We start from the raw sequence: 27,660 nt of genomic DNA, 5'->3' as shown, positions 1-27,660 counted from the left end.
TTAGCTCAGCAAATCAGTGCTGTATTTTCGACAAGAAAGACCCCTTTTCAGACTCGACCAGTGTCTCTAGAAAAGAAAAGGAAAACAAAAAAATTAAACCCGGCTTGCAGGAGTTAAATATTAATCCCTTTGTAATTTAACATCCTAAATTCATTACCTTGCAAATGTGAAATTTATATTCAGTGGAATCATTCTTTCATTCTTACTTTTAGTTTGGATTATTAATAAAGCTGAGCCTCTTGTTCTTAATCGAATCCATGATGCTTGTCGCTATGGATACAGCTATAACTTTATGCCAGTTAATTACATTTTAGAGTTACTTGATTGGATGCATATAATTACTTACTGACATTTATTTTGGTTAGCTGAATTGTAAAAATGATTAAGGGTGCATGCAGTGATATACCCTCAGTATTAGCTAACAATAGCCTGCTTTAAATCTCCCTATACACTTGCCTGTGTCTTCTTAAGTACCAGGGCTTTCAGAACACATCTACATCAAGTGAATCTCTCATGGTAGTCCCGGTGATTTGACTTCTTCTACTTCTATTTGATGCAGAAGCAGAGAGAAGAGCTTACTGTCATTATATTATTGCAAATGTTGTCACATTAGAAGAATCGAAATAACAACATATATTTTTTTGCTCCAGTTTTATTCAAATTTTTGGATAGTAAAAATAATGCTGAAAGTTTTAAAAAAACATATATACTTTTTAGCTCTGTAATTTAGCAAATGCAACAAAAAATATGCTATTAATGTAATGAAAATGCATCAGAAGGTTCATTGTAAGGCTTAGATATGTTTTTGGTTCGATGTAAATATTTTTACTCAAAATGGCTCAAACATTGCTTAGATTGATAGTCTTTGGTCTATACAGTGTTACAGTTACTAAACTATATATATACAGTTGGGACAATTATTGTTTGATCCCCTGCTAAATGTCTAAGTTTGCTCACTTCCAAAGAAATAAACAGTCTCTAATTTTTATGGTAGTTTCAGAGAGTCAGAATATGAATCAAAAATCCAGAAAAAATATCATCCATCAGTTCATTTATCCATCCATCTATCCATTTGAAAATACATTATATAAAAGATGAATTGACTTGAGTCATGGTTTGAATGTCATTGAAGTTCTGGCTCCCTTATGGCATACAGATTATAATCAATCAATCATATTCACTCACCCATCCAAATCATTGAAATTAGGTGTTCCAATCACTTCCATGGCCACAAGTGTATAAAATCAAGTACATAGGCATGCAGACTGCAAACATTTGTGAAAAATGGGTTCTTCTCAGGAGCTGAGTGAATTCTAGTGTGGTACCTGGCAAGTGTAACAAATCCAGTTGTGAAATTCCATCACTACTAAATATTTCACAGTCAACTATTAGTGGTATTATAACAAAGTGGAAGCGATTGGGAACAACAGCACGTCAGCCGCAAAGTATTAGGCCATGTAAAATCACAGAGCAAGTTCAGCTAAAGCTGAGGCGCATGAGTACAGAGGTCGCCAACTTCAGGCAGAGTCAGACGCTACAGACCTCCAAACTACATGCGGGCCTTCACATTCACGCCTAAGAACAGTGCACAGAGAGCTTCGTGGAGTGGGTTTCCATGGCTGAGCAGCCATGGATGGGGAGGTGGCAACTCTTGGTATGATTATTTGGAAAAGGAAGAAATATAAAGAGGTGGAGCTCCATGCTAGATCTTGCGTCATGGAATGTAGATGACCATGAGAAGCTGGTGGATCACCCAGAAACTACATGGGAGGAGCTTGTTAATGATTCGGGGGCAGTTGGAACACAGTCACCAAGAACACTATTGGTGACACACTACACCATAATAGATTGAAATCTTGCAGCACTCGCAAGGTCGCCTGCTCAAGTAGGCACTGTCCTAAATTTGCCAGTGAATTAATGAGTCCAAGCAGGCTTTTGAGAAATTGCTGTGGTCAGATGAAACCAAAATGAAGCTATTTGGCATCAACTCAACCTGCCATGATTGGAGCAAGAGAAATACTGAGTGTGACCCAAAGAACACCAAACCCACAGTCAGGCATGGAGGATGACTTCATCACTGAGAAGCCAATTGACAAAGCCATGTGCTGTAAACTCTTTAACGAGAACCTCTTTCCCTCAGCCAAAACATTAAAAGATGGGTTATGAATGGGTCTGCCAACATGAAAGTGACCCAAAACATACAAAGCAAGGCTAAAGAGTGGCTAAAGAAGAAGCACCCAAAGTCATGGAGTGGTCAGGCAATCTCCAGATGTCAATCCTATAGAAAAATCTGTTGATGGAGCTGAATGTTCAGGTTGCCATTTGGCAGCCAAGAAAACTAAAGGATTTAGAGAGTTTCTGTAAAGATGAGTGCCAAAATGCCTCCTAATATGTATGCAAACCTGGTGACCAACTACGAGAAATATCTGGCTGCTGTGCTTGCCAACAAGGGTTGGCAAATACGAAGTCGTGTTTTGCTTGGGGATTAAAATTCTTATTTCACTCAGTTTATGTCTTTTTTGCAATGTGTTTTTTCTGGATTTTTAGTTGATGTTTTCTCTCTCTCCGTTAAAATGAAACAACCATAAAATTAGAGACTGTTCATTTCTTTGTGAGTGAGCAAATTTGCTAATTCAGCAGGCGATCAAATAATTATTTCCTCCACTGTATTGCAACAGACCAATACAAATGGTGCATGAAAGGAAGCACTCATCAACCTGACAATGGTGGCATTGTGGGGGAAAGTTAAAAAAAAAAAAAACAGCAAAAAGTCTTGTGAAAGCAGAAGGCCTGTTTGTGAGATATGTCCTCCAACTATAATTTAGTTTATAACATTCATATTACTTAATATTTGCAATAAATAACGAATTGCTGTGTAGGCGCTTTCAGTCTCTCTGTACTTTGACTACTTCTGCTACTACTTCTGTGATCCAAACCCAGTGGTTCCCACTAAGTACAAACACATTAAACATTAAGGAAAACACGTCACAAGTAATTATAGTATCATTTTTCATAAAAGTTGAATAATTTCATTGAAGAGCTGGGCACTTTAGCTTTTTGCAAATGTTGCTCAAACAGGAATAAGAAGCACCTGTGTTAAGGTCTACTTTCATTTTCATGTGGTGCACTATTTACAATGTATAGCAGAAGGATGGTGCATGTGGGACTAACTCAAAATAAACCACAGTGTGTTTATCATAAGCAAAGAACATGTCAGCCAGTGCAAGTGGATCACTGGTGACTCACTGACATGTTTAATATTTTTTGGACGACGACAGAGCTCCGTGGCTCAGAGGAGAAAGCTTTATTTGGCTTTGGCTATGTAGGCAATATTTGTTGCATGAATTCATTGTTGTGTTTTGTCTTTCTTGAGCTCAAACTATTTGTTGATTAACCACATGAGCCATCATATGAAAGAAAACCCAGAATAAATAAATGTCAAGCAACATCTGAAATGTGAAAATATGCATCTTTTATGTTTTTATATTAGTGCATATAACTTCATATATTCTAAGTTTTGTCATTCTTATTTATTAGTGCCAGACAATTAAGGATGTCACCTTGCTGTCTGTTGAAATTTGATTTTTATTTTAATAATAAATATTAAGTGAATGATTGATCAGTATCGCTTTCATGGGAGGTGTTGACCAAGACATTTGTCTTTTCTTCTTTTTCGAAATGCTTCTATGGAACATCATAACATGAATGTGCTTTTTTTGGCATCAATAACAGCAATGTCTATGACCTGATATGATACTTTTCAACTGCTGTCAACAAAATGCTGAAAAGGGCTAGGAAGAAAACCTGACAAGAATAGCTTGCTAATGTTGAGACAGAAGACGTTTTAACTCATTAAGTCATTGCACATTAGCAGTTTTGCTTGTGTGAAAAATTGGCAACGAATAAAATTTTAATCTGTCAGTTCTCTGGACACCCTAAAATTGGGGAGGGATATGAAAGACGTTTTGATTCTTAAACCGCTCAACAGATCTAAAAGCATCCATAAAATGAAGCTGACAATTTGGAATCATCTTAATTTATAGTTAAAGCTGCAATTTTAAAATAGACAGCCCTCCTCCTGGAGCTCGTCCCTACTCACTGTTCTAAACCACTCCAGCTACACAAACACAGGCATATGCATACTAAGACTATGCATGCAGATTTTTGGTGAATGTGTTCTGCTTTGCCCATTGCATCACTGTATCCAGTATAAAAGTTGTCAGATTGGCCAAAGCCTAAACACAGGACTCTGTTTACTCTGAACGGTTTGGGGTATCGTTTTATACTACTTTAGTTGCAATACTCTGAGGCTGGTTTTATAATTTTATGCATTTTATAATTTTATGTAAAATTACACAAGAACCCAGCTTTAACACAAATGTAGACCAATATAATCTCCAACCTTTCACATTCTTAAGGTGCTCAGAGTCCTTCTAGACATCAGCTTCTCTGAACATCACACATTTTCCACATGTCAAAATCCAGAAAATCCTGCAACCTTGAAACATGCTTGCCATCAGTAAACAGAAATCTAATGTGACCTGACGGGTCACTCATGTCAGTGAAGCGTCTGTGTCCTCGGGGACTGAGAGCCGTAACAGGGCCAGGAACTCGCCTTTGTGTGTATGTGAAGAGCATCCAAATCGAAGGCAGGGATCAAAAGGTTGTCATTGCAGTGTCCTTGATTACATAACAATCGCATTAGGTAGGCTGAGGATCGTTCTTCAGTTTACACATGTACACCTCTGAGAGTACCTTTACTGCGGTGCTGCCTTTGTTCTAAGGTTACACTACATGAGGCACAATCTTTCTGTCTGTCTGCATCAGTGTTGTGGTGTCTTAGATCAAAAGCGCTCAAGGGATGGTGAAACTAACCCCTTCAGATGGACAGTATAGACTCTCAGCAATTTCTTTTTAACACCAATGGGTGTCTGATTCCCGCTGCAAATGGCTGACAGCCTGCTGTCAGATGGGATTAAGAAGAGCCTTACCTGCGTGCAAAAGTATAGAAGGCTAAGAAGAGCTGGATTCTGTGAGCTGAGACTAATTAATCTCTCAGTAATAGTAAAAATGATATGAGACCTGATGTGAGTTCACTCTGGCGTGGAATATGAGATCATTTACCAAAGAAAGATTTGTAGCCCTTGTGTCACCCAGGGATTTTATGAAGTGAAACCAAAGAGATGGCTTTAAAGGGAATTTTAGGTAAAATCCAATGACTTATTTCTTCACCATAGAAATTTGTTGTTGAAGCAGATTTTATTTCCATGTTGTTTACATGCAGTAATAGATCAAGCTTGTAAAGAGGCCACAATATGCTCCTTTGTAGGTTCATAAATTTATTCTGGAGGTTTTCTGGTATTGGTTGACATCGCTTCCTGTTTGAAAAACCGTTTTTTATTCTTACCGTGCATGATGCAGCACTTCACTTCACCGTTTGTCTGAAACGCTTTGTTTTATGTTCTTTCTCTCTAAAGCCTCCGTATTAAACCTAGTCTGCTTTGATTGGTCAGCCAGCTATCCATTATGTAATGCCTTCTTTTCTGATTTTTGCAGACGAGGGAACTGCTGCAAAAATCCAGCACTGAACTATGCCTGGTTCAAGCAGCAGCCTTTGGTCAATTTGAGAGAAGACAGTAAAAATGCGGGTAACAGTGTTGAAACATAATTTTAATCATTGATTCTTTGCTCCGCATAAATTAGGAATTTGTTTTGAAGAAAATTGTGCTTGCTCTACTCATCCTCTGTTCTAACTATTAAGCAGGCATCTCACTGTAATGCACCAAATCTTTGTCTGTATGTTTTGTCCACACAACTCTTGTTACACAACCCAGACTTCAGCAACCACACTTGGCACACAGGTACATGTTAGGTCCCTTAAGGTTCTTATGTATATCAGATATTATGATGTCAAACCACCTACCAACAGGCTAAAATGACTAATGTTTTGCATTTTATTAAAGCATTGGATCATTTTAATTTCACATCACTAACAATTCATTTGTATTGAAAAAAACCTGAATTATCCATTAAATATAATGACACAATCATGTTGCCTGGCAACCACCTACCAAAATGGGCTATTTTTAATATTTATGCACCTGTAACACTTTATAAAACCATCATATCATTTTAATCTCATGACTATGACTTGTAATTTATAGCCACACATTTAAATAGTGTAATATATTGCAATATATGTCATATGTTATGATGCCATAAGCAATGGATTAAAATGAAATTCATATTAATAGATCAGAACCAACATTGCAGGAGACAAAAATGGGCTGATACATTTTCTCAGTGCAATCAAATTTATCACTTTGCCACCAGTACAAACATGCCAAGCAATACTCTAGCATGGGCATGTACTAGTTATGTAAAAAGAAGAAAAAGCAGTACTGACAATACATTTCAAGTGGTGTTTTCTGTGGGAGAAAATAATCCTCTTTGGTATAAACTTCTAACCTTGTACCATTCTATACAGGCAGAAAGAATATATAAAATACACTCAAGAAAAGCATAATATGACCTCTTTGAAAGAAAAAGTCCAGTTAAACATCAACAACCCAGAATTTGATCCATCTGAACAAGCTTGAAAAAAAAAAACCTTCAAAAGAAAATGAAGCTCACGGCACATTGTACTGACTGCTTTACATCTTCTATTTCATCAGTGAGGTGGCATTAAACCTTTGCAGTAGAGGAGAGCTAAACAAGATGAAGTAATTAAAAACAGAAAGTCAGACCTCATATTCAAAACATGATAGAAATCTGACATTTTATGTTTTTCATATTTTCAGTTAAGAGTTTTTTGTTTTGTTTTTTAAATATACTTTTATTTCCCTTCTCTGTCCTACATAGATTTGATGTTTTGATGCCTGTATTTATTGGTAGGTTTTTTTTGTTTTGTTTTTGTTTTTCTCAGTGGAGCTGAAGCTTCAGTGAGGTTTCATTTTCATTCTGTCAACTATTTATTTATTTTTTAATACATCAATTGATAAGAGGTAAAACACAATGCGATGGCAATGCACCTATAAGTAGTATAAGGGAAAAAAAACAGAAAAAGATTCAGATTTTAACGTCTGCCACGTTGTTTTTCTCATACTCCTCAGTGTTTTGGGGTTTTTACTTCTATGCTAAATGAAGAAAATATGACATAACTTTGTTGTGTTTTTTACTTTTTTGAAAATCCACCGTTCACTGGAGGTTAATAGATACTCTATGTAAAACTTATCATGTTTAAAGCAATGTCTTGGTGAGGTAAGCGAATAAAAGAAAATGCATCAAGAAAGTACATCAGGTAGCTTAAGCAGGTGTTAGAGCTGAAAATAACATTGTATGAATAAGCACAAAGAGTTTACAGCGTGTACAGGTGAGAAGATGAAATGTGAGCCGAAAATTCCGGGTTGAGTAATGGAGCTGAGTTTGAAGGCTAAACAGAGGGTAAAATGCTGTGCAGCTGTTTCACAGTGCAATAGCACATGATTCTAGGAAGCTGTACCAGCAACAATTTTCTCCCCCGTCACTAAAAGAGATCGGTAACTGAGAAAAGGAATATGCCAAGAATGTGCTCTTGCATGTGATTGAACAGTCAAAACAGTCCCTCGCTGGATGATGATGATGTGTTGGAAATGTTCAGCTTTTGCTGTCAAATGACCCAGTGGATTTTTTTTTTATATATTTGTGGCCAGAGGCAGCTGCGTCAGGAGCCCCGCTGTGCCAAAACAGTGGTCTAAATGAAATGAGTGAGGAGGCTTCTTTTTTTTCTGACTCGACACAGATTGTATTACAAGAGTTCATAACAAAATAACTGATTTAAAAAGGAAAAAAAGACACAACATTACAAAATGATTTATACTGGTGTGGGGGTACTGGGTCTGTTCTGAAATTTCTCATTAAAGTGTGTCACAAAGCATTAGGCCTTGTTAAGGCTTGTGTAAAAATCATTTTCATGTACACATTGTAGACACACAAACATTTGTACACATACAATCAATATAATTGGCAATGTTTGACAGAGCAGGTAATTCGTCATAATGGGTGTCTTGATTTATTTTTTCCTTGTAGTCACAGTGCAGTGATTTACTGTTTCTTCTTTGCCCCAGAGTGAAGTTGTGCTGGGAGAGACAGAGTGAAAAGCATGTGGCACGCCTCTGTCACAACCACCATATATATAGCAATTTCTACACCCCTTTAATTTATTTTATGATACCTCCACTTTTTGAGTAGTTTCTCTTCCATAATAACCTGCTATATTTTCAAGTTGAAGAGATTTTATAAGACTAATTATCTGATAACAAGTCAGATTCTCCTGGCTTATGAGATGTTTTTTTTTTTCCTTAGGTGCCTTCTCTCTTCAGCTAACGAAATGATTTCAAACGAGTAATGTCTGATAAGATGAGACAGAAGCCTTGTGGGCATGACTAATGCTACTGAGTCCAATTAAGCTGATGTACCCACTGAATCAAATCACCCTGATATGATCTTGTCTGCCTGTGCATATATTGCCTCTAACTCTGATCACCTGAAAAAATAGGAGAAGACAGAGAGCATCACACATGCACAAATCACTGCTGTGTTAATGGCGTTATGGATGCCAGCTTTTTTTTTTAGTTTACTGCATCTCATGTCAAATGCTCAATTTCGAGATTTGATCAATTAACAGAGGGGAAGTGCAGGAAACGTGCATACCACAAAAATAAATGATGTGTACTCATGACAGTTATAGGAAGGTGTTCAGGTGGAAAGTGGGTAAATTAATGGGCTGTTCTCTAATCTAGAAATTGTTAGTTTGTAAATGTGCTGAGAGAGCACATTTATATGTAGCCTGCTTCTTGCAAATGCCACCAAACTACTGTGATTCCCTGTAACCGCTGTACCACACCCACCCAGAGTGAATTTATGACTTAGTTAAGCTATCTGAAGGCTGCAACAGCTTGCCAGTGAAATGATTGTTAGTCTAGAGGAAGTCATAAATCAAAAAAGGGTTTGGTTTGTCATTATCTATTAATACTCTGCAGCTCTCGGTCTAGAGTTCTGGAAACAGGCAGAACTCAGACATTCATGCCGTCTTCCCCAAGACTGAAAAATTTCCTCTGAAAGATAGAGGTGAAAGACAGCTCTTCAAAGTTTCCCTGGCTTGTGATTGATTTACTCATCCTTCCATGGTCTGCAGCCAGTGCTGACAGCTCTGGAGGTGGAACAGTGCAGAATGCCTTAATTGAGCCTCATGCACAGAGCTTAATGCTGCAGGCACAAAACCCACACAATTAGGATGGGCTAATGACGTGGGGTGTCGCCCATTATATTTCCAAATATCCTGTAGGGGATTCCATATTTAGTATCACTAAGTCTTAATTAGTGATTAGCGAGAGGAAATGGGGTATTTTGCAAAAAAAAAAAAAGATTTTCACACAATTCATATTTTGACACTTTTTACATAATATGTTAAAACAAAGAAGTGAATGTATGTAGGTCATTATTTGAAGACTGCAATTTGAATTATTAAAAAGTCTCTCTGTCTTTTCAGAGCCAGGATGATTTGCACGTCATTCACAACAATCAGCTGGGTAAGTCTTTTATTCCTAATTAGAAGTAAAAATGGAAGGTAAAAAAAAAAACTTGTGTGTTTGTGGAGCGTGTATAATTTTTAATATTCTGTGTGTGTGTGTGGTTTGCTAATAAAACACTTAAAAGCAGAAGGAAACTGGAAAATAACAAATTAGTGTTTAGGAGGGAACTGAAAACCTGAATCACATTATCCAGTACTTGCAGTGCTCAGACAAGAGAGCATAGGCTTAAAGAGTGTGTCCTTATCTGCTGTAGATACAGCTAAGGACACAAAGAAAATTAGTCAACATATACTATGTGTACCACTTTACAGTAATTTCAAATGCTTAATTAAAAAATACAAATGATTTAGTTCCAGATCTGACTGGAACTTATTTTGGACCTCAAAGGTCATTTTACTAGTTGACAATATGTCAACAAATATAGATTCAATCTTATAGACGCAACTGTAGAATTATAACTTATTTACTTTTAGCCTGATGGGGTTTTTTCATCCATTCATTACACCCCATTGTTCCATTTGTTTTCTACCACTTATCTGAGGCTGGGTCCTGGTTGTAGAGGCTATACAAGGGGTTTCAGACATCCTACTTCCTAGGAACATTGGGGTGAGATGAGATATATAAAATCCTGTGAAGTCTGGGTCTTGCAACAGATTTACTCTGAGCTCCATCTGCATGTACAAGCTCCTCACCCTATCTCTAAGCCTTAGCACAGCTAGCACAAATTTTGTCTGCTTGATCTCACTCTTTCAGAAACTACCTCGAGCTCATGAGAGCAGGATAGGATGGGAACATACACTCACTGGGCACTTTGTTAGGTATATCTTTTCAACTGCTCAATAGAACAAATCTAATCAGTCAATCTCAAGGTGACCTATTTGTCTATATGTAGGCATGTAGACATGGTGAAAAAGACTTGCTGAATATCAAACCAAGCATAAACCAGACATCGATTAAACACTTGAGCCTATTTTTACTGACCATGCTCAGTTCTGTATGAGCACAGTGTGTCCATCTTCTGATGGCTGTTTCCAGAAGGATATTTACCGTGTCACAAAACTCAGATCATCTCAAACTAGTTTCTTGAACATTACAGTGTACTCAAATGGCCTCCGCAGTCACCAGATCCCAGTACAACAGAGCACCTTTGGGATGTGGTGAAAGTGAAGGCTCACATCATGGATGTGAAGCCAGGAAATCTGTAGCAACTGTTGCATGATGCTATTATGTCAATATAGTTGCTACATGTTAATTGGTGAGTGTAGATCAACTAAAAGATTAAAAGCTTAGCCTTCCTGCTAACCTGTACAATTCCTGCATTGCTGCTGAAGCCACAGCAAGATATCTCTCCAGGTCACGCTGCCATATACCATTACTTTTAAACAGTATAGTAAAGCTTCTTTAGGGAAACAACTCTTCCCCAATCCAAAGGCAGTAATCCAGCATCTCATCCTGGCGGCTTCACATTTGACTCCAAACAGCCCGAGACACTGAAGGTTGTGCTCTGATGAACATTCTCTGCAATAATGTACACTATAATTATAATAACAAGATAATAAAAAGGTTGTTGCACTGGTTTACTGTGTGCTTTACCACAGTAAAAGTTATTTGTGTCTCTACCAATTTTTTGCACGGTATGATATCGCACCTATGAGAACACTGGCTATTTTAAGTACCGAGTAGCGATAGTACAGCACCATGTTATGGAACAAGACTAAATAGTTATCATATTTAGTCTAAGCACGATTTTTTCCCTTTACAATCTCTATTTTTTATTAGTAAACAATTAACTGACCTGCATTTTATTTTATAAGCAAATGGAGTATGATAAACATCCATATATTCCTAAAAGTATTCATATTTGTATGTACTTAATTATAAATACAGGTATTGCTGTCTTTGATAGTGGAGTTCTTGTATTCACAGTTTGATTTACAGTATTTTGATGTTACTGCATTTGATAATTCAGATCAGACTAGCTCAGTAGAACTAACCCGTAATTCCAAATGACATCCAAAGGGATGAACTATTGCTTAATATAGTTCAATTTTAAAGAGCGCTGTATGGTGAAAGAATTGAATTGACATTATTGCTTGATAAAATCATGAATAATAAAACCTGAAGTGAATAATATTGGACAGTGTGAAATTTAAATGGCAAGTACTGCAAAATCAAAATAGTAAAATGGGTTTTGCTTATGCCTACCTTGAAAATTTAATCTTGAGAGTTTCGCAGACTTCATAAATAAAGTCCCATCTTTCTTCAACGACTTGACAGCAACCAGGAATTTCATAAGTAGAGCAAATAAAAAGATCTCATGCATGCTTTTCATGCTTCAGGGGACTCGCACAATCACCATCTGAGAGTGATTTTCGGGAGACTGCAGAGGAGTTTGGAGCCCGCTTTCTGGACCTCTGCCTGTTCATTCAACTGGGTCACCACAGACGCAAAAGCACACAAAAGCAACTTCATAATGCTCTCATTTGGCACCTCGGCACAGAAAGGAAATACAAACAGACAGCGATCTGAAAAATGGAGCTACACTATCTGGCACTGCCATAGTAATTCCCTTTGTCACACCAGAAAAGCTACGCTCGCCTGCAGAGAATGTTGTTTGTGGGCAGGAATGTAAAAGATGAATCAAGGAGAGGCAGACTCCCTTTTGTTTTAACAATACAGCAAACTTCAGGAGGTCTGACTGGATTGTTTATTTTAAAAGCCCCAGTAACATTTGATGGGTATTAGAAGTCATTCATTTAGCAATCTTTCTTCAGAGGGAGTACAGGGTGCAGAGTTTAAATAAAGTAAATGCATTATATGCAGTATGTACATGCTACAGATATTCATAGTTGGAGCAAAAAAAAACAGTGGGAGCCCGCTGGTCATATTGTGCAATAAGTAGTGCTTTAAAAAATGCAGCATGCAACATCTTAACAACAGATAACTAAATTGTTGAGAGTGTGACCTACCTAAATGCACTGGGTATAGAACTGTTTAAATACAGATAGATGCTTAGATGTGCATGTTCCCCATCAGTTTCCAGGGCTGCAAGTCTCTCCCACTGCGCTATCACCGAATGGAATCTGATTTTTTTTTTTCTTTTTACTCGGTTAAATGTGTTCTGCACATTAATTTCCAAGGTTTTGTTTGGGCTTTCATTGAAGCTCCAAAGTACCATCATAAATCTATGCCGGCAGGAGGACGTGTCTTCAACTTATCGATAAAAGTGAGCAAATTTCGAAATGAGACTATTGTATTACATTACAATAGCGTTGCGTCTCTCATCTTATTTTTCTTCTCTTAATCAGTTTGTATTGAAGTCAAAAAAAATTGTTCAGCATGAAAAAAAAAAAAAAAAATTAAACATCACAACAAGCCAAAGCTTGTAAGTCCTTTATCTGTCTAGCTTAATCAATTCAGTCATTTCATTTCACTATCACACTGCTAGTCCAAAGAGGAAAAAGATCAAATAGATAAAACGTGCGTTTTATATGCATACTGGCACAGCAGAGAAGTCAGACTTATGAACAGCAATACATTAAAAAATCTCCTATTAAACAACTTCATAAGAAGATCACGTGCATTGTTTGGGCTGTTTAGAAATACAGTATCAGGAGGTAAAACATCTGAACAAGAATAACTTTTCTGCCTTACTTTTATTAGGTAGATCCAACGCAGTGTTTATAACTTACATACATGGCTAAATGAGGCAGTTTTGACTAAAATCTATCCAGGTCACCACTTAAACCATAGTAATGCATTACTGACTTTACTATTAGGCTAATTTTAATACCATCAGTGGAGATGTGTGAGGTTAATTAGAGGTGTCGCAGCTGGCTGCTGGGGCATGATTTCAAGATTTATTATTGTAGCTCGTTTCTAAAGGATACTGAGAGTAAGAAGTAAGAAAAGCACATCTGACTTCATAAGAAGTCATAGAACTTTTCATTTGAACTTTTGTCTTTTTTTCCCTTCTATTAGGGACACATTAATTAGCAGCATATTATAAGAACAGAATGGAAACCTTAATACAGACATCATTAATTACATTAATATAGTCTAATGGTACCTTTGCTGTTTATTTGGGTCATCACCAGTATCTGTGTGTTTTTCTAGTATATTTCTTTAATTTTCAAGATGTTTATTAAAATGTTTGACTTTAGAGAAATGGTACATACCAGATGTTTAAAGTTGATATAATAAATAAATAACCTTTAGATTGTTTTTTTCAGGGGATGTACCAGCATAGGGCAGATGTGTTTTAAATGTAGATTTAAAAGTAAACTGTTATATAGTCGAGGTTATATACTAACTCTATTCTACATCTCCTTTTTCAGAACAAAGCCCAAATGCCAGAATTTAAATCCAATTATCACTATAGCAGTAGTTAATCCTAGGAGAGCTGTGTTACTGTCCCGTATGCAGCTATATTATATTTATTCAGTGGCTCAGAGCCAGCCCCTCCAGGCCAAGAGGACACGCAAGAGGATAGAATGCATATCAATGTTCACAAGATGTTGACTGAACTCCTTTTTCTGACTTTAGTATTTCTTATTTTCCTTCTCTTTTCTCCCTACAAACACTGCTTTGCTGCTTGCTTGTGACAGTGCTCTATTGTGTCTGTGTCTTTTCTTTATTCAAATGGTAAATGGCTTGCACTTATAGGTCTTTTCTTCTTAGAAGTACTCAAACTGCTTTGCTTTGCTGCTTTGTGTCTCGTTCACTTTTCCACATACTTACAATGGAGGTGCAGTTGTCATGCAAGGTGCTCACCAGCCACCGGGAGCATCCTGTTTAGTATTTTGCCCAGGGACACTTGTGGAGAAGCCAGGGATTAAATCTCTAGCCATGCGATTAGTGGGAAACCCGCTCTAACACCTGAACATAGCTGATGGCTTTATTTCATTTAATTTAAAAAGCAATTTAAAAATCAGGCAACCATCCTGAGAAATAAAATCAGTCGTGGCATATATTGCCAAATAAGATATGAAAGCAAACATATTCCCAAAAATTCAGCTTTACAGAAATTAGAAAAAAAATGTTTTAAAGTGATATCTAATCCCTTCTCTACTCATTCGATACTTTAATGGGTAACGAATGGGATTCATAAGCAAAACCTGGAATCTGTTAAGCGTTAATTGCCTGAGCTTCCTGAATTATTGATTCTAAGTGAGGTTTAAGGATTGAGTTCAGCACTCATTAGTCTTTAGCAGAGTTGTCCACGGAGTCAGGAACTCCAGAGAACCTCTAATGAGTGTGATTATCACAGGTTGGATGCAGCTTTTTTTCAGCCTGTCCTTTTACATGTTGTAATTTCTGTGTGTTTCTGTTTTACTACTTGAAGAGATGTTTATAAAAGATTCCTTGTTTCCTTTCCTGGCTTTCCCATCATGCTTCTACCTCATGCACAGTCTTTTCTTTCCAGTCTTTTTGTTGTTGTTGTTGTTTTTCAATGCAAGTGACTCCCTATCTTTGTCTGCTGGCTTGCTTCCTCATTCCGCTCCCTTTCTGTTGTTCCCCTCTTTGGCATTTTCCTCCCTGTGTTTTATTGAGAGATATTTATGATACTGACCTTTTCAGCAGTAAGCTAAAAGTTAAATACACCATGCTCTCTATTGATCTTGTGCAGGGCAATTAAAAGTCTGTATTAATAGAGGAAGAAGGGTGATAGAAAATCATTTTTACTTACAGCAGGGGCCTTTGCCACACTAGATTATCACCTTTCAAGAAGGTAAATAATTTTTATTCCTAAAACTCAACGGAATAAAAAAAAAAAAGAGAGGGTGTATTCATCTTGAATAATAAATCCTGGACCTGGTTGGTGTTGTGGTCATGGTTAGTTTGGACAGAAAACTGCAACACAGTTTGCTCGAATGAATTTTGTCTCTTGCATTTTGGACACGAGGAAGGGAAAGATGGAGGGGATTTTTTGGGAGATAGATGATTCTCGGGGAGTCCATCTTGTCTGGAGGGAGTCCAATGCTGCTGATGAGTCACTGAGTATGGAAATGAGCAGACATCCTCTTTCTCTCACTATGTGCTGGCAATCAGCTGCTGGATGGCAGGGGTATTGTTCCCACAACAGCCTGCTCTGAGCGATATATATGATATAAGATGTGAAATGATTTTTGCTATTGACATCCTCTGTCATCCGTGGACTATGCTTGCTGGCAATGAGAGCTCTGAATCTGTCATGCTAACCACGCTAACGAGCTAACCACGCGAGCTAACCACGCTAACGCCATCCCACGGCCTGAAATCTTTCTTCAAAAGTTGACCGCAACAGCATTATGTATGAATTCTGGTTGTGCTTGATGATATGCGAACAGTTTTTCATGTGCTAGACGGCGCACAGCAATCTGTCAAAAATGTTTCAGTACGACTTTGGTGAGCTACGGAGCTGCACCGCTTGATAGATTGTCGGAGCATTACCTACCTCTCATGGAGTGATAACTGTGCTTCAAACATATTACCGACATTGTGTGTATAAGGACCATAAATGGCACCTGTGCAGAGCTGTTAAGAGATTTCAAATTGCAGGCTGTCAGTTGAGAATTGCACTGTGAAATCTGATCTGTTATTATTCAGCATCAGTTTACATTTTCTCCCAAAAAACAACATTGTGTTCTTTTATTTATGGAGCATTAGCATTTAATTTGATAATTTATTGTTCTTCATGTACATCTACGCTGTATGTTAATAAAAGTGCTGTGTGACATCTAGGACACAGCTTTGACTAAACTCTCTTTTTGTGTGTTTAAATTTGATTGTGCAGGAGATGGAAATACTCGGGGCTGAGATGAAATGTTTCTGTGACAGTTCCACTGACTACACACACCTGCTCTGTGACACTGATGGAAATGACAGAGCTGCAGGAGAGCCTAGAGGTCAGTGTGCTCTCAGCTCCGCTGCCACTTGGCAACATCTGCAATCCTGCTCTAAGGAAGTGTCACTATTGATTTGTGTCAGTGAGGTGACAACACAGCACGGCCAGGCCACTACAAGAGCACACGATCTATATACAGCCGTGTATCTATCTCTCTCTCTATGCCCTCCTTTCCGTGTGCATACCTAGAAATACAAACACTTCAGCCTTGATTCTTTAATCAGCCTGATCATACCCTCTTATGCGCAGAGATGCTGAAGCAGTGAGTACACACGAGACTCGAAGCCTCCCTGTGGAGTTTTCCACAGATCAGATGGTGATGGCCTTTAAAGAGTGGTTTCATGAATTGAGAAAAGCATCAGATCAGAGAGAGAGAGAAGGAGGCAGAATTCTCCAGTGTTTCATTTCATCCAATATATTTCAAGGCTGATACAGTCCTTTTTTTTCTTTTTTTTTTCTATGGAGTTGCCTCTGTGGAATGCTGAACGAGGGGAGATAAACGAATACTGCTTTCTAGTTCCATCGACCTGGCAAAATAAAATCATCTGCACTGAGGGGACTAGGGCATTGGCTTCATCTCCTCAGGAACCTTCAATCTCTTTCATTCAAGGCATATTATTTTCAGCCAAGAGGGATCCTTTGATAATTTAATTTAACTGCAGGAAAAAGCACTGTGTTGTGTGTTTCGCACCAGGGTGCAACGTCACATCTTGGGCCTATTATTAAATGGATGAATTGATTGCATACTTTCACCTCTGGAAATTCTGCTATTAATACAGCTACTACTGCTAAGATTAATAGTACTTTTTCTGTGACAGCTGTGAAAGCAGCACATCCAAACAACCATTAAATGCAACTTGTCAAACTTCCGTAGTCACTCTGAAAGCTACGACCATGACCAAAAACACCCAAGAAAACATCTGACATCCTATCTAAACACACTAGAAACTGTTTAAAAAAAAAAAGCAGGCTTGGTACTTAATTTATATAGTGTAAAACTGCATTACATGTGAAGGAAAGGAAAGAGGAAAACTGGGCTACTTGGATGCTTTTTAACTTTGCAGGACGCTGTGAAGGAGTAAGAATGGTAAAATCATGCCGAGCTTTTTTTTTTTTTTTTGTCCTTGAAACAGTCAGACATTCCTGCTGTAATAGGGCCTAAAAATACCTCCCATTTGCCAGATAGCACAACAACTAACAACCATCTCCAGCACTTACACTCTCTTGGCACAATTGCCCAGCAACAATATAGCAATCAATTAGAAATCGTACATGTGAGCGATCACGCCAGCCACCTCAACCTAGCCGCAAACCCCCAAACACAAACCACACACAGTGCATTTACCAAACGTGTAACTTCTTCTCAAGTTGAATCTATATAGATCTAAGCCTAGAGGCATCACTGTATAATCTTGCCTGCACAGTGAAAAGTGCTGGCTCTGAAGGCATTGTTTTAGATCTCGGTCCTATAATTACGTAAAGGTAGATGTATCGATTGTATCGAGAGAGTATACAAAGGTGATTTTTACCTGAAAGGAGAAGGACGGAGAAAAAAAGAGATGAAGGAAGAGGGGTACTATTATAGGATTTTTCCTCTTCCCCTTTTCTCTCCATTGTTTGATGATTAATCGAAACCCATTAGTGTGGACTCGAGAGCAGTGAATTCAGTTTTAATTAGTTTCTTTTTTTACCCCTCATTCTCCTTTGCTTTGACGTAGGGTACGTGTTATCTACACAATGAGGGATTGGCAAACTGCTTATCTGATTTTGCTGTTAGTCTCCTGCAGCTGGTATTATTGCTGTACTGTGCAGTATCAAGAGACTGGTACCTCACTTGGGGCTTTAAAATGCACTGCTTTATGTGAAACCATATGCGCACGCACGTACGCGCACATTCATTTAGCGAACTCAGCAGAAGGACATTTAGAGGTGGTGTAAGGGTATTCACTATGTAAGCTCAGCTCAGTTGAGGTTAGATCTGTTGGGAGATGGACATGCTGAGATTTAGCAAGTAATCTCCCCCATTACTAGGGCTCCAGGATGAATGGGATCTTTGTTATGAGCTGAGCAAAGCAGCGACACACCCACCAACACTTAATTAAAAAGATTTGACACAGATACTGTACTCTGACATAGTGTCTGTCCCTGACCCCGATGCTAATATCCAAACTCAGTATGGGAATAGGTTCAAGTAGTGTAATTGAGGTGGAGGCAATCCATCTAATCCTGCCAATGTCAGCACTCGCCATTCTCCTTTTTTCCTCGCACAACTGTTCCGAAGGGAAGACTGTAGACCTGTCAGCGGTGACTGCTACTTATTTGTTTTGAAAGACTAAAAAAATACACTTTCTCAACAAATGTGGGAAAGCATCGTTGGAGAATTCCTGCTGGTAATTAGAATTCAAGATGCAGTGTATTCTCTATGACTGTTTAAATAAGTAACTAATGGAAACGGATAAAGCACGTTAGAATTATTTGGCACAGACTGTGCTGTTTGTTTGAGCTCATAATAAGTAAAAGTGTACACAAGAGCCCTGCACGTCCAAAGTTTCTGAGGTGCCAGTCATAACTCTTACACCTCCCCTGTTTCTCCTTCTTACTTCACCTACCTCTGAGCTTTAAATCCTTGAGAAGCTTTTGAGTTGTAACAGTCATTCCAGCCAGGTGCTGCAGACTCTATTTGATGTGATGGACAGCTTACAGGATTTAGGAGTTGTCAGCTGTAATTGTACAGAGCTGGACAAAATGACAGGTTTTTTTTAGGGGTTTTTTTTATTCCCTGCCTCTGGTCCTTTGGTCTCAGTTTGATTGTAGTGGTCGTGAGAGCCACAGGCTTTATATGGACTTGTTTGTGTAGCCAATGTCATTCTTCACTGAGCTGTGTCACTATTACTAGCCTGTAAATAGATTTCACATGAAGAGGAACGGCAGCTAGCTGGGTCAACAACAAAGGTAGAATCTAAAGGTGTTGTCAGCAGTCTATTCTATAGCTTCTATTAGCAGATTTCAAATGGACATTATTGAGCTAATCACTTTCTCTCAACCTTGGCCTTAACATCGTTGGAACAATACTTATTTCTACTGATTTTGCAGTTGTGTAAGCCAGCTAGAAATGAACAGCTGGGCTGTGTCAACCTTTGGGTGTTACAGCACCTCAGAGAAAGACTTCTGACTGCTAATCTTTTATTAACTAAAACAGTCTGGGATGTGACATTTACATACTCTCTCCCCAAGCCAATTAAGCTCTTGATGTCCTGGTTATTATCACCAGGCCAGTAATGGATATTAGCAAAAGTCACCTCTGTTATTCAGGCTGTGGCTCTTATCTTGCCTTGCTTGCAGAAGGTCATCGATTGCCATGATCCTTTTTCACAGTATGTGAGCTGTCACACATTTTTGTCCTTTGTGGTCCTCCAGACCTGCGGGAGATAGTGTTCGTCATCCAGAGTCAAAGCAACACCTTCCATGTGAGGCAGGCAGAAAGACGGAGAGAGGATTTGCTCAAGCAGGCACGCGGTTTTACGGAGGTAAGATTCAACGTGCACGCGTTTTTCCTATGGTGGTACATTTTAGTATAAATATGTGTTGATCGTGACATCAGCTTTCAGCATCAGTCTCATCTGAATATGAGTTCTTTCTGTTTATGTTGCTGCAGGGTGTCATTAAATTCAGTTAAATCCATTTTTCATTTAAAATCTACACACTAAAGGGTTTAAACATAAACACTTTGCTAAGTGTTTACTAGTTGCGACGTTACTCATTGCTCATCAGATCAAATAATAAATATTAGTAATTCATGGTAGTTCCAGATTAACTTGTAAAGTACTTTTAAATTAGAAGTATGAAAGTGTCGTTTGAAATAGTTTCTCATGTGCTTTTAATATTTTATTTGTTATTGAAATCCAGTGAGTTGTCTGATTTTCACATGTATCACTGTGACCACTACATACTTAATAATCATCATCAAAAGTTTGTTTGTTTGTTTGTTTTCAGCATTTTAAGGGGTTTGTAAACTCCCAGTAAGAACATCAGCATTATGTCAGCCTGGCTTTTTTTCTTCAAATCTATTCAGAGCAGATTTAACGTAGTGCAATGTATGATATAATCTATTCAGTTAAATAGCCAATGCGGTGTTGCTAACAACAATATTACATTCAATTAGAGGACGCAGTCACTCGCTGTGTTTATTCTATTGAAAGAATTTTTTTCTTCCTCAATATTCTTGGATTGGTCACTGAGTTGGAAACAATATTGTCTCAGTCTCCTGCTCAGTGCTATGTATCTTGTATCCACAGTATTGACTAACTGTGCCAAATTTAGAGCAAGTCATTTTTTTCTGTTTCGTGTTGCCACAGTAATATAAATAAATAAACTAATAAACAATACAAGCTAGATGTAACAAAACATTTAAGAAGAAATTTATACATGGAGGGAAGCCTTACAGCACGAGACAATTAAGACACAAAAATTAAATTCTAAATGAAAACAGCAAAAGTGGATAAGTGTAAGAAAATGGATGGGTGAACGGATGGACAGATGGATAGATGATATAAAATTAGCTCAAACTGGAAGCAGTGAGAAAGCCCACTTCTAAAAACATGTCTTTAAGAGACAGGGAGTTTGTCAATTTGATCTCCTTAGGGAAGTTGTTCCAGAGAGTGGGTGTCCTATCAGAAAAGCCTGGTCACCCTTCGTCCTCAGCTGAGAGTTGAGATGGCTAGCAGGGCCTTGGTCAAGGACCTCAGATTGTGGCCAGAAGATCTTAAATATCTTAAATATGTTGTAGTTTGTTGACCCAAACATGTGTATAAGGAGTTTTAGAAATTGAACTGATATTGGTAAGTCTCCTGAGTTCCATAAGGAATGAGGAGACAATAGAGTTGACATGCCTGTTCAAGCCAAGGAGCTTTGTCGCAAGATTTTTAAAATATTGGCCAAAATTCATGGACAAACACCCAAAGATGATGTGTTGTCGTATATGCTTGCCCTCCATCAGGACCACTAAATAAAGATTCACATAAAGATTACATCAGTCTTATTTATATTTATTAAAAGAGGTTCTGTGCCATCCAGCATTTGATCATGGATAAAGTATGTTGAGTTGATGAATGTCATTGGGGTTAAAAGAGATGTGCAGCTGCATGTCATCTGCACCGAAGTGGAAATTCACACTATATCTACAGATGGCATGCCTCAAGGGTGACATGTACAGAGAACAAAAAAAGGTCCAAGGACAGACCCCTGAGGTACTCCATGGGTCGTTTTTATAGAGGATAACCATGAATTGCCAGGTTTTACACTAAAAAACCTATCCTGTAAATAAGAATAAAATCACTCTAAAAGTGGACCAGAAATGCCAAATAATAATACATTTTAAAGGCATTTATTGAAATGTCTTTAACATTGTTAAAGACATTCCAATAAATATTTTCCAGCATCACTGGCAATCATCACTCTAAGGAGTGTAGTGTCTGTGCTTTGGTTTACTCTAAAACCCAACTGAAGCGTTTCAAAAAAGTCTGTTCCCATTTTAAAAAACCAATCAGTTTTTCAGCAACAACTTTAAACCCTTAAACCCTTCCCTTGAAAATTACTGGAGCCAGTATTGTCTTCTTTTTTGTCTCATCTTTGTGTGAAAACAACCCCAAAGGCGCACACTACACCACAAGAATTACAAAGTCCAAAAATAAGAAATTAGAGTTAATGTCTAATTAAATTTTTATAGGTCAGATTTTTTATTGCATGGTTTGATAACTGGTACGCTTTAAAAATATGATTCCATGTTTGCTGTAATAAACAGTGGCCTCAGTTTATGCAAGACGACAAGACTTGTCACGATGAGATTTAGTTACACTAATCCACATCAAGTTTTATGAGACGAGACAGACTTGCCACATCATGTTCTGTTTGCATTTGTGATCTCAGAGATGACTGGCATTTTAGCATCTGTTGCATGCAATTACGCAAACTAATTTCAGAGCCGGCATCTTCTTGATGAGACATCAGTAAAGGCTTAACAGCTTTTTAAAGAGTTATAAGATTTGTGATAAATCAGAATTTTGATTGAAATGCACAAAAAAAAAAGCTCAAAGGAGAGTGAATGCTGCTGCTACACAAAGGCTGCACATTCAACACGTTAACACGTTAAAATTTAATGTGGGTCTGTATGAAACATGATTTAACCCAAAATTAAAATCTAGTAGAATTTATAAAGTGTGAAATGTCAGATAGAAAAACTGCAAATCCAAAAAGAGGGAGAGAGGACAATGGAAACAACAATTTTTCTCTTATATGTATATTTTTTTTCAATAAAACCTTTTATTTCATTGTTTACCTTTACCGTGTTCAGTTTTTAATTCCATGACTTAATAAAATGTTGTAGTCTTTTGCTAGTGCCTTTAATTTTAATTGTAATAAGCAAAATAATTCTCATTTAATAAGTCCACTAAATGAAACAACAAAAGAACATCTGTATCTGTAATGGCACAGCTTTTTAAATTCCTTTTAATTGAATGCCAAAATTGACAAAGCAAAATTACTTCACTGCGACAAATCTCTTATTTTTAATGGAAAAAAAACATTTTCTTGTGGGCGATCGTGGCTCAAGAGTTGGCAGTTCGTCTTGTAATCGGAAGGTTGCCGGTTTGAGCCCCGGGTCCGACAGTCGTTGTGTCCTTGGGCAAGACACTTCACCCGCTGCCTACTGGTGGTAGTCAGAGGGCCCGGTGGCGCCAGTGTCCGGCAGCCTCGCCTCTGTCAGTGCGCCCCAGGGTGGCTGTGGCTACAATGTAGCTTGCCATCACCGGTGTGTGAATATGTGTGTGAATGGGTGGATGACTGAATGTAGTGTAAAGCGCTTTGGGGTCCATAGTCCATAGGGACTACTAAAGCGCTATACAAATACAGGCCATTTACCATTTTCTTATCTGAAGCTGCTATAGTTTAGGTTTGGATAAATCCAGGCACAATCATCTTTGAGTAGTTGGTTAATGACAGGGAGTGATAGCGGCAGTGATGAAAGCAATTACCAATAACCACTGTTAGGAGCAAGGAAAGGAAGGAGCACTGGTTTGCTCCATAATAAAAACTTGGAGCTGTGTTGACCCATTGACAGGGGATTTCTTTAAATCACCCTGCCGTTCTTCAGCTGAGACACCCATCCATCCACCAAGATCTCACAGCAAAAAAAGTCAGCTAAACTTTTGTTCCGATATGAATCAGAATTTACATTTTTCACTCTTTTGTTTTTATGTTCATGTCTATAAACAGACAGACTTAAACATAGCTTAATAAGGTATCTACAGTAGTCATCCAAGTAAGGCCTCAGTCACACACCCCTAGAGTCTGACCAGTGCCTATGGCAACATGTGTATTTCCTGACTGACTGGCAGCGAGTGAAGGTTGGAATTTTGCTCACTGTCCACAGGGGAAATCGTTTGCAAAGAACTGCACCAGAAATCTCTTTTGTCACTAGTGAATTGCTGCGGTCCCCTGTAGTTTGTTAGGAAGATGCTGACTTGTCTGCAAACACTCACCATTTCAACTCATTACATCCCTGAGTGTAACATAAACACACTTTGACTGGCCTTCAGAGTAACAGCTGTGCCATACCACTACAGCCAAAACAATTCAGAAGATGCAAGTTTTACTTTGAAGGTGAACATTCTCTAATTCCAGTTTGCATCGTGTTTGTATAAAAGATGCCAACTTATCTGCAAACTACTGGTGACTGTAGCACCAGTAGTTTGTATAAAACAGGAGCTTTTCGGTGCAGCATCATATACCTCTTTGAGACCAGTTTCACATGTACTAGGTAGCTTTGAGTGCTAGGTAAGATTAGAAAAGCACTATACAGTTGGTCCCTCGTTTATCGCGCGGATTACGTTCTAAAAATAACCCACAATAGGTGAAGTCCGCAAAGTAGCCAACTTTATTTTTTACAATTACTATAGATGTTTTAAGGCTGTAAAACCCTTCACTACACACTTTATATACTTTTCTCAGACAGGCATGAACATTTTCACACTTTTCTCTCTTGTTTAAACGCTCGCGTTCAAACCTTCGTAGAAAAATAAGTCCAGTATTATAGAATGAAACCAAAGGCACCTGCAGGTGTCTTTGATGGTGCAAAACATTTCGTCAACATTGTTGTTTGTTGGGGAGAAACTTACAAACATACAGTACAGCACTTCAGAGTCACACTGCTAGCGATCGAAGATTTATGTAAATTTGACAAACTGGACGCATTCTGTACTGGACAGGAGACACAGCATGAGATTGATAGACAATGATCTACAGCCAATCAGGACGCAGAACACAATGCGCTGAAAAAAAGCATGCACAATTGCACACACAAAAAATCTGCGAAACAGCGAGGCCGCGAAAGGTGAACCGCGTTATAGCGAGGGACCACTGTATAAGAACCAGTCCATTTACCATTGAGCAGTCCAATTACCAGCAATCTGGAGGAACCCTCTCATCAACCAGTGATAAAGTATACACATTTCTGTTAGGGAGTACACATTTGTCCCTCACCATGAGTAGTTACTAAATGATCACCAAGAGAGCTCTCGCCTGTATGACTGAGGTCCAAGTTCAGTTAACATATTAAAATATTTTCATTTAGAATAGCTCCTAAAATCATCAAGTGGCAGTTTTTGTGAAAGCTGCTTCTGTTTTGCAGGATCCTGTTTTGTTGAATTGCTGTCAGAATAAAAATATGCCGAAACAAAAGCAGAAAAGGTGTTCGAATAGCATGGATAAAATGTAAACTCCAATTGATATTACTGTCTGCCAGCCTATCATCCAAAGCCAAACATAAGTTATAACCAGCTGTCTATGTCTACAGTCACACCTCCGAGGCACATCACAGAAATTCTTATAATTCTAACAGTCTTACAGGGTGTTATAGAAACAGTGAAAGAAAGCCATCAAAGCCAAAGAGACTTGCTAAGATTGTACTTTTGCTATTTATTGTTATTTTACATGTATACAGTTCTGTGGAACAGAAAATTAAATGTCATGAAAATATCTATAAATCATTTTTTGAGACACAAAAACACAGCAATGATAATGCAGAAGAGATAACCTTGGATCGTTTTGGTAATGACGTTTGGATGTAGGCAAAATGTTGTTTTAGATAATTAAATAATTAAAAGCTGACACTGTTTATCTAATTATGTGAAGTTTCAGGGTCAGTTAACTGGAAACTTTCTGATATTTCTGTTTTATCCTCATTGGACTCCTAAAGGTTGTGTTGCACTGATTTACACACAGGAACTTGTGCATTCTGTGTCGGTTCACAGCCCATGTTCCTACAGTCTGACATTCTGCCTTCTGGGAAAATTCACATTACATTTATAGTGTTTTTGTCATTTAGCCAATGCTTATATCCACAGAGACGCGCTGAGACTACAGCAAAATGCGATTAAACTAAAACCTTTACCAGCAGTAGTGTAATATGCATGTTTTTTAATGCTTTCCTGTTCATCACTGTAATAGCAATTCATGCGTATAAGAAGCCACAGTGATGAAAATTTGTTCGTATGAAAAATGGATTTTCTTTTCAACTGCAGTCCTTATTTTTACAGGTGGCTGCTGGATCTTTTTTCTTTTCTCCAGCCCTTATTGGTTAAAGCTTCCTATGACTGTATTACAGCCAGGTCCCACTGACCCCCATTATCTTCCTAGTCAGCAAGCAATCAGTGTCCTGTTCATGTCCTCGTGAGGACTGACTCTTATCTGTTGATTAGCAGTTTGCAGCTCGCGCCCAACTGCTATAAAACTATGTCTGGTCTTCTTGAATGCCTCTTTTATCAAAAGAATGTCGATAGCTCTTTGAAGAAAAAGCCCTCGTTTTGAATTTGCATTATTATCTGAAGATGATGCATCTTTGATTTTATTTTTCCCCTTTATTTTTTCATGGAACAACAATGGTGTAAATGTCAAGTAGAGAACTGTTTAATAAAACATGGCAGATGTCAGACGTGTGATCGTTTTAAGAGTACACTTGTGTAATTTGGTTAGAGATAATAAACCTCAGCTGACTAATAAGGATTAATATGTATACACAGTGTCGGTCTCATCAGCTAAATCAAACATGCTGCTGCTAGACAGAACGACTCAGAGGAGACTGTTCTCCCTGACTTCCTGCATGATGAGTGGACCATGCTGTAATGAACCACGGGGTCTTACGCTCTGCTGCTTTGTTTTCCTCACAGTGTGAAATGAAACATTGGCTCTCTCAGACAATCCTCACACAATTTCTCAGCTCTGGCCACTCAAAAGGAAATTTTTATTTAGAAGGGATTGTAGGCACTCTACGCATCCTGAAATATCCTGTTCTTGTTTATTTCTTTCTTATCAAAGTATATATTTTAGTGTAAGGACAGGAAGTAGCAGCAGCAGCAGCAGCTCTGGACTTAGTTTTATAGTTTTTTCGTCATGTTTTTTCTAATGCCACAATCAACTGATCTGATACAGTGACCATCTCAAAAGACAGAAATATCCTGATTTCTCACCATCGTTGTTGGGAAAACTTGATGTTCGTTTACGTGCTTCAGCATGATGATTTCATTTGGAATATTCTAATGAGCATATCCAGATTCATGAAAATATGATGAGAGGTTTTACATGTGCAACACAATCCAGATACTTGAAAAACCCAATTATAAACAGAGTAGTTTAACAAATGCATTCATCAAAGTGACAATACTTTTGTGAAATCATTGACTTACTTATTGATTTACTGAAATTAATAGTAAACAGTAGCTGTGCTGTGCAGAACAGTAAAATATACCAGTCTGATTTGCAGAATTGTACACAGTACAGTATTATGGAAAGCTGGTAATGCACAGTTCAGTTTTTCATGTTTAGCGTCTAAGGAGCTAGACTTTCTTGTAATTGGTCTTAAGCAAGAGTTCTCAGGGCTTTTTGAAGGTATTCAAAGTTTGTCTTTGGACATTGGATGCTTTTTCATTTATTTTCAGTCCACTCCTTGTACCTGACCATTTTCTTTTTTTCGTTAATCCACTTAATGCTGACCTATGAATCATTTAGACATAAAAAAGCCACTCATGTTGTTTCTACACATAACAGACAACTTAGCAAAGAGCCAATTTGAAATAGTATTTTTAGGCATTTTGTTACTTGCAGCCTGTGCCAAAAACACATTTGTTCCCATTTCTTTGGCTGAATCTATGA

The 27,660-nt window shown here is 38.0% G+C and overlaps 1 protein-coding gene across 1 annotated transcript in view; it reads left to right on the top strand.

Moving 5' to 3' along the window:
• Nucleotides 1–27,660, top strand: part of b3glcta (beta 3-glucosyltransferase a) — a 71,507-nt gene that overhangs the window by 17,948 nt on the left and 25,899 nt on the right. Inside the window, exons 3-4 of the mRNA XM_031727770.2 lie at nucleotides 9,530–9,569; nucleotides 19,876–19,985. Of these exons, the coding sequence (XP_031583630.2) occupies nucleotides 9,530–9,569; nucleotides 19,876–19,985 (150 nt within the window). The remainder of the gene's footprint in view (nucleotides 1–9,529; nucleotides 9,570–19,875; nucleotides 19,986–27,660) is intronic.

This window comes from Oreochromis aureus, linkage group 14 (assembly GCF_013358895.1).
Source record: "Oreochromis aureus strain Israel breed Guangdong linkage group 14, ZZ_aureus, whole genome shotgun sequence".
Classification (NCBI taxonomy): domain Eukaryota; kingdom Metazoa; phylum Chordata; class Actinopteri; order Cichliformes; family Cichlidae; genus Oreochromis; species Oreochromis aureus.
The sequence above is the reverse complement of the archived record's forward strand: the minus strand, read 5'-3'. Positions and strand labels throughout refer to the sequence as shown.